General features: G+C 28.2%; 1 protein-coding gene across 2 annotated transcripts; it reads left to right on the forward strand.

Annotated features, from left to right (window-relative positions):
* The first annotated feature begins 4,333 nt into the window (after positions 1-4,333).
* LOC112707832 (uncharacterized) lies at positions 4,334-7,228 on the forward strand. 2 transcript variants are annotated; one of them, XM_025759823.3, is made up of 2 exons: positions 4,334-5,638; positions 6,917-7,228. In XM_025759823.3, the coding sequence occupies exons 1-2, from the start codon at positions 5,045-5,047 to the stop codon at positions 7,082-7,084; spliced, it is 762 nt and encodes a 253-aa protein (XP_025615608.1). In that variant the 5' UTR covers positions 4,334-5,044; the 3' UTR covers positions 7,085-7,228. The 2 variants fall into 2 exon arrangements, with proteins under 2 accessions (XP_025615608.1, XP_072068062.1); XM_072211961.1 differs by lacking the exon at positions 6,917-7,228 and adding an exon at positions 6,754-6,813.
* The last annotated feature ends 763 nt before the right edge of the window (positions 7,229-7,991 follow it).

The raw sequence follows: 7,991 nt of genomic DNA on the forward strand, positions 1-7,991 counted from the left end.
TATAAGCTTCAACTCTTTCTCTTTTTCAGCAAGTTTAGCTTCCAGCTCCACAATTAAATTTTTCTTCAACTCCAACTCTTCTTTTAATTTGTTTGGCTCTTCCGCTAAAAATTTGGAGGCTATGATATGGCTGTTATAACTCAATCAAAATATTATAAATCGGCCTTGTACGTTATAATTTGGCTTCATGTGTTATAACCCGTTCAAAAGTTATAACTCGGTCTCGCACACCAAAACGTATATCATAACGTCTTGATATGATATTACTCTTTTTTAATACAAATGATTTCTAAAGCATAACCGTTAATATCTGACCTCACATATAAAAAAAAAATAAGACACTTTATCAAAAGAAGAATCATACTTTTATACATTAATTGATTTAAGCATGGAAATATTTTTTGTAAGTATCATTTCTCTTTATTTTTTTTGCATCAAAACGTATCTCTTTTCAAACAAAAAATTCGAAATCAAAATAAAAAACTCGAAATTAACTGTGAAGAGAACGAGTTATAGCTACTCAATTCACGCAAAAACACTATGGTAGAATACTATTGCTGTCTCTCGATAAGTTGGCAGGACTCGTTGAATTACAAGTTGTAGAAAGATAGATGAAATAACCCTTCACATGATTCAGAAATCAATCCAAAATTATTGAACAAGCTTATTAGCATATATGAAATGTGACGAAATTATTTCCCAAGTCAATTAATTAATTAATTAAGGAACTAAAGTCCAAAACCCACCATCAGTGTCATCAACCGGCATGTCTTCCCCATAACTGAGCATTTATTTCGAAATAAATGTTCTAATACATTCCAACGACCTCCAAATGCTTCCTCTACAACTAGTAAGCATTATTTATTGAATAATATCCGTAGAATGAAAATGACCGGGGAGTTATATACTAAGTTCAAAATTGTTGTAAAAGTATTGCTTTAATTCTTTATTAAAACATTATTATTGTTTAAAAATATGTTGTATGCAAGGAAATTCAAATTGGAATATAGTAAACACATCTCTGAAGGGCGCACGCCCTAGCTACCTAATAGCTATAACACATCAAAGTGGTACGTCGTTACGTGATATATTATTTCTATTAATTGATGTTCGGAAGTGATCCATTTTTCAAGTGAAAAAAAAAATTGGATGTTGTCAAGTATTTAATCTAATTTTTTATTATTTTCTCTCTTTTATTTAATTTTGATTCCACTTCTAGAATTAAAGGCGAGAGATCACACTTTATTCTCTCAAGTATTTTTTTTACTGGAGATGATCCATTTCCAGTATCTTAATTATATAAATTAGATCCATTATTATGGAGACTCTTAAATTGAGGAGGCCAGTATTGAAATCTAAGCTTATGTTTGTGGATGTTTGCAAAGGAGAGACAAGAGAGAGGTAGTATTTAATAAAACGATACTGTTAGGAAACAATAAAAAATCAGTCTAAACACTTTAAATTTATTTTATTTAATATTTATTCATTTTAACAATAATTAATAAATATTAATAAAATAAATTTTGACTGTTTTTAACTAATATTTTTTTATTACCTAATATTTTTGTTAATAAGAGGTTTGAAGAGTGACATCGTCAACAAATTACCTGATATCAGGAAATGCAAACAATAGTGGAGGGATTGGAGATGGGACTAAATGGAAGAAATAGTCTCTTCTTCGTTGATATCAATGTGAATTAGATGTCATAATTCGTAAATATGGGAAAATGGAAATTTAATTATCAAGGTTGTTTTTGTAAGTTATGTTGTGAATCAAACTATTTTGATACGATGGATAAATTTTTATTATTTACCTTACTAACATTTTTTATTTTAGAAAAATTTAATAGGTAAAAACTCAGATACAATCGATTTCACGTGAATTGATAACTGAGAGTCGTTAGATGAAAATTTAGTCAAATCAGTCAAATCATGTAACAGCTCTTAGTTATCAACTTCACATGAAATCAACTGCAGACCTGAATTTCTACCAATTTAATATTCACACCAAATAATCCATTCCCAATATTTCAAAGCAATTTCAATGTACTAAACTCATAAACCTAACTGATCCTTTATCATATAAAAAGTTATAATAATTCGATTTTGTTTAAAGAGTCTGATACAACAACGTGGTAAATTATTTGCATAGGAATTAAACTCCACCAACAAGATTTTCTTTAATCCTTGCCTGAAAAATATATAATTTTAATCCTTCAAATCTTTTACAAATGCGATTATACCGTGTAGAGATTTTTTTATGTTAATTTTATTAAATATGTGAATCATTGGATTTTTTTATTAAACGACAAGATAAGTCTGAAAAATGGGTTTTGATAATAATTTTTATAATTATTTATTTTACTAATTAAAATATTTATTTTATTTATTTAAATAAAAATCCATAAATCATTCTACGATGTCTATTTTGTGTTTTTTTATACCAAAAAGAAAAATAGTTCTTAAAATGAAACAACAACATATTAAAGCTTATCCAATTTATGTAATTTTTTATATGAGTAATATTATATGACTAGCACAGTTTATTATTTTTGAATAGTAATAATTAGCTAATAATATTTAACATTATTAGTAAAAAATATGATATTAGACTTAGACTATTAAACTAAAAATATTCGACTGCTTGCTAAAAATATTAGTTAATATAAATTAAAATTGTTATATAAATTAACAACAATAGAAGAGTGGCTTGACATCGAGCCTCTAGTATTTATATAATAAGGTATCTCCTATGTCTCAATAAACCGAATTTTATCTTCTAAGATGAATACCATTCTCTACTGTTACATTAAAAAATTTTGTCTTCTAGAGGAGATTTTAAACATCTTATACATCTTCTATCCTTTTAATATTCTATATTAATTTCTGGTCCGCCAGATTAAAAAATATTTTAAAAATTATGTACTATACGTCTATAAATATTTTTTTCAGGTATATTCTGAATAATTTTTAATAGGAAACTATTCAGATAAGATGTACAAAATATTTTTTTAAAATATTTTTTAATAATTAAAATTTAATACATATAATCGATTAAATCATATTATTTTTGTCAAAATTAGGCTAGACAAATTAATTTAACCAAAAAAATAATAAATCAAACCTTAAATTGATCTAAATTAATATTATTTTTTTTATAGAAAACGACTATAATATTTTTATTATAGAAAATGATTAAAATACTCTTATTATATATATTAATTATGAAAATCTTAAATTCTAATCATTTACTTTTCTGCCGTGATAAAATTAATATTTAGAATTTTTTTAATATATATATATATATATAATAAAAATATTTTGTTATTTTTTATAATAAGAATATTATAGTTATTTTTTATAAAAAATAATATTAATTTATACCAATTTAAAATTATTTTAATAAAAATAATACGATTTAATTAATTATATATATATATATATATTAAATTTTAATTATTAAAAATTATCTTTAAAAAATATTCTTTACACGTCTTTATCTTATCTCAATGGCTCCCTTTTCAATAATCTAACTCTAGCCACAAGTATCAAAGTATTCTCGAATAAAACTTTTGAACTAATTTGAATTCACCAGTTTACCCCGACTACAAATTTGACTAAAGATTTGTAACGTACATCATCACGACCGAGTTCTAAAGGAAAAAAAAAAAATTGTTTCCACCCGGAAAAAAGTTGCTTATCTTAAAAAGGTTCATGAATCCAGCAAAATCCCATAGAAGGTCCACACTACACAGAACAGTGTCAGTTGTGGGGCATCGAATTAATCAAATCATTAATTCACTCGTTTGTTTAAATAAGTATTAGAAAGTTTAAATTTAACATTATATATACAATAACTTTTTGACTAATAACATATTCTTAAATAGAGTTTAGATTTGTAACAAATTAATTCTTTCTCTGTTAAATTTGAAGATATAGTAAGCAACCAAACAAAAATGTTCAGTTGTGGGGGTAACCTCCCTTACACCTTAAAATATACTCTGCGCAATCAACAAAACGGAAGGTACGTAATCAATTTCTATGCCTTCTTGTGGCCGTTCAAATTAAATCGCTATGCCATTATTAAGACATATCGTACACCACAAAATTATTCCGCTGCATATATTATAATTATAAATTCATGATGTCCACATAATAATAATGCTCTCTTATTATATTTTAAAGAGCTGCCCTAGCTAGTAGATCTATATATATATTTCATTGGCCCATAAGTTGTTACTAACACTTTTAAATTTTTTTCTTTTTTTGTTTGAACAATCTTGATTCTTTATGGATGATTGTTGATTAGAATTGGGCAAACAGCTTGTAATAATTCATGCCAATTGAAAAATTGTTCACTTATTATTTGGATCTTTTGGCAGGTTAGTTGCATCTTATGTATAATATATAGACGACAATTTAATTAATTATAGGAGTGGCTGAATCCAACTTAGCCTGCCATGTTAAGACAGAGGAAAAACCAAAATGAAATGAATTCATCTGTTGACTATATAATCTACTATGTATAAAAAATCTGAAAAATTACCATAACAATGGACCGATTTGTTAATCATAAAATGCATCAAGGGTTTATATGGTTATTTATAAAGATGGAAAATTGTTGAAGCTAATAAAATAAAAGATCACATCCTAGGTAGATAGTGACCTTTTTATAGGGTAACCCAACAAAGAGGTGTTGGCAAGGGTAGGGGTCCATGGATGTTGCATGTCTAGAAGCAGATCAATGGGGGACAAATGTGCCCCAGAAACTAATGATTAGTCCCACATCCACATTAGGCATTATCTCATTTTGATTCCACATATCAAATCTTAGGGTAAAATTTATGCATATCTATTCCTTGCTCACACCCTCATACACATCACACATGCCTCTGCCTTTAATTAATTCATTTGCATGTCATTTGTCATCTTCTTTCCTAACTAATAAAACATTATATTATATTAATTATTGGTCTTCCTTATAATATGCTTGTCATTCCAATTCCATTGAGTAGTCTTTGTTGAGAGGGGAATAATTGGAATCATGGCTAGTAACCAAAAGAGAGGGTTCTTGTACATTTATAAAGCTGGAAATCATCATCAGAGAAAGAAGGATGAGGATAATCAAGGCAAGAAATCCAATTCATCTAGAAGTTGGTTGCAAAGGCTAACCAGAACTCGAAATTCTTCAAATGCTGAAAAGATTGTTGTTGAAGAAGGTGGGTTTGTGGAAGCAAGAAATTCAACATCATGCTTGGAGTTAGGAGGAGGAGGAGGAGGAGGAGGAGAAGGATTTGTAGAGGGAAGAAAATCAGTTTCTTGCATAGAGACAAGAACAGCAGCATCATCACCAGCAGTAACAGTATCAAAAGGAGTGATATTTGAGGAGAGAAGAAAATCAGTGTCTCAGATTGAGGGAGATTTTGGAGGAGGAGTAGAAAAGGTTGTTGTTGATGAAGGCAGAAAATCAGTGTCACAGATTGAGACATTGTCATCAGTGACAGCATATCTTCAGGTTAAGGTTTTGGTTTCTGACATGCCAAGTTTCATGCAAGTGCATGCCTTTCGTTCTGCTAGAAGAACCTTTGATAGCTTGGAACAGTTTAGTTCTAAACACATTGCTCATAACATTAAGAAGGTATATATAAACTTTACTGTTTTTCCTATCATCATCTTCAATACTTTCTCTGTTACTTTGAACTTTGACCACTCCTCTCATCTATCAATTCATCGTAATTCTCTGCTAGCAAATTTAGACTTAGTACTTTACACTATAGAATATGTCATGAATATTCTTATATTCTTGGTCTCTAATCTTTAAATATAATAAAAGTAAATGTCATTTTCACTGCTTGACCATTTGTTTGAAACACAAAACATCTTTTTACAATTCAAAAATTATTCAAGTAATTGATTTAAGAAATTCATTTAATGTCTACTTAAACTCCTGATACATGAATAATAGGTCATCGTTTATAAAAACCGTATAAAACAGTTACTTGAATGGTTAAGATTAATTAAAAAATTTTAAATTATAAAAAATATGTTGTCTCTCAAGTAAATGATTAAAGAATGAAAAAATAATAATAATATAATATAGTCAGTTCGTATGTATCAAAATATCTATCTAGTTTTAGTTAGATGTGTTGAAATTGAATTTTCATAAGCTTTATTTGCAATTTAAAGTTTTGTGAATAAACCAAAAAAGATAGATGTTATAGAACTATAGAAGATTGTGTTGCAAAGGTATTAAAAGTAGTAAAGATTATTATTCGGTTGGGGTTTGTTTTTGGAATTTTGCTTCTTGGATGATTGAGAATTGTGGAATGAAAGGTGACTAAACGACGCATGCATGTGTTGACATTTTCTCTTGAGTGAATAATTGATGAGATTGTGGTCCAATCAAAAAGGAGATCACACATCTAGCTAAATAACATACATACACTATTGTCATTTTCTGATTGGATCTCTTTCCATCTTCACCGTCCAAATGCTGACCCTATTAAGTTGCTACTTTGCTTAATTGGTAGCTCGCTAGAGTCTCCTTAATTAATTTGATTATGAAGATCAAATCTTATTAATCACAAAATTCTCCAACACCCCATGTGTTAAACTCCTATAGCCCCTACAACTCTAGCTAAAATTTTACATTTTTTTTATTTTTTCATATAATAAGAAAATTAAAAATGGTACAATTGAATTGATAATCTAATCTGATCTAATTTATTATATTTCCCTAATATGGATTCTCAGGCTCAACTCTCACCCCATGTGCACTGCATAGACAGTGTATGTTGATTTATTTATAAATATTTGGTCAGCAAGATTTATGAAATATAGTGATTTAATTATTTGTTTTCAATATTTTATTTTTAATAACATTACATTATTTTATGGTGTATTGGTTCATGTGCAGGAATTTGACAAAGCTTATGGTCCGGTGTGGCATTGCATTGTAGGTTCAAGCTTTGGTTCTTTCGTGACGCATGCAACGGGTTGTTTTCTTTATTTCTCAATGGAAAATTTGTATATTTTACTGTTCAAGACCAAAGTTAAGAAGACCTTGGGTAAAGGTACATGTTAATATAATATCATATAATTATTATATATATAAATATATATAAGAGTTAGCTGCTAGCACATCGACTTTTTATGCTGGCAAAGTTATTCAAATTTCTTGTATGTACATGAAAATTGGAATCTAATAAATTAAGTTTTCTTTAACAAATTTTCTGTTCTACTCTTTTTGGTTTTGCTTTCATTTTTATTTGGTGTGACAGTTTGATAACAGCTTACCATTTTGGAATCTTATAACAACTGGGTTATTTTCATATATTTTTCTTATTGGTTGGGAATCTGAATGGATCCAGCTCATCTCTGGTATATACTATAAAGACTTTTTTTTTTTAATGTTTTCAGCTGTCAAATTTTCTCTCAAGGATTATTATACTTGTTCCATATAACATAAGAGTTTAAATTTGATTTACTACTCATATTCTATTGTCATTATTTTTCCTTTTTACAAAGAATTAATTCTAAAACGGTTTTAAGAAAGGAGATGGATAAAATACAGCACTTGAAGTTCAATAAAGTATATATAGAAAACTAACTGTTAAATTACGAACTCAATATCACATTATTAAATGGATAAATTACCAAAACATTAATCATTAAAAGGAGTTAATTTTTTTGTGTTATTCCTTTGTCGGCTCATTTTTTTAATATGAAAAAAATTTTGGTGTTTTTGTCGAAATAGAATAAAGAGATAGAATTGTATATGAATGTGGCGGTCTGGCGGATGAATAATAATGCAATACGCAAGTTGAGTATTAACCATTTTCATAGTTTGCGCCATAACAGCATGCAGACTGCGTATACCCGACACGTAAGTTGCATATTGCGTGTGATTGACTAGTGATGCAACACGTGGGTAGCGTGTTGCTTCTTTCGTCTACTTTGTTCGAGAAAATCAATTGGAGTTCCAACATAAA

This window comes from Arachis hypogaea, chromosome 1 (assembly GCF_003086295.3).
Source record: "Arachis hypogaea cultivar Tifrunner chromosome 1, arahy.Tifrunner.gnm2.J5K5, whole genome shotgun sequence".
Lineage (NCBI taxonomy): Eukaryota > Viridiplantae > Streptophyta > Magnoliopsida > Fabales > Fabaceae > Arachis > Arachis hypogaea.

Bases quoted from the DNA above. Each gene is read 5' to 3' on its own strand.
- LOC112707832 (XM_025759823.3), top strand. From the start codon at position 5,045: ATGGCTAGTAACCAAAAGAGAGGGTTCTTGTACATTTATAAAGCTGGA. The intron at 5,639-6,916 runs GTATATATAAAC...GTTCATGTGCAG, and splicing joins TTGCTCATAACATTAAGAAG to GAATTTGACAAAGCTTATGG.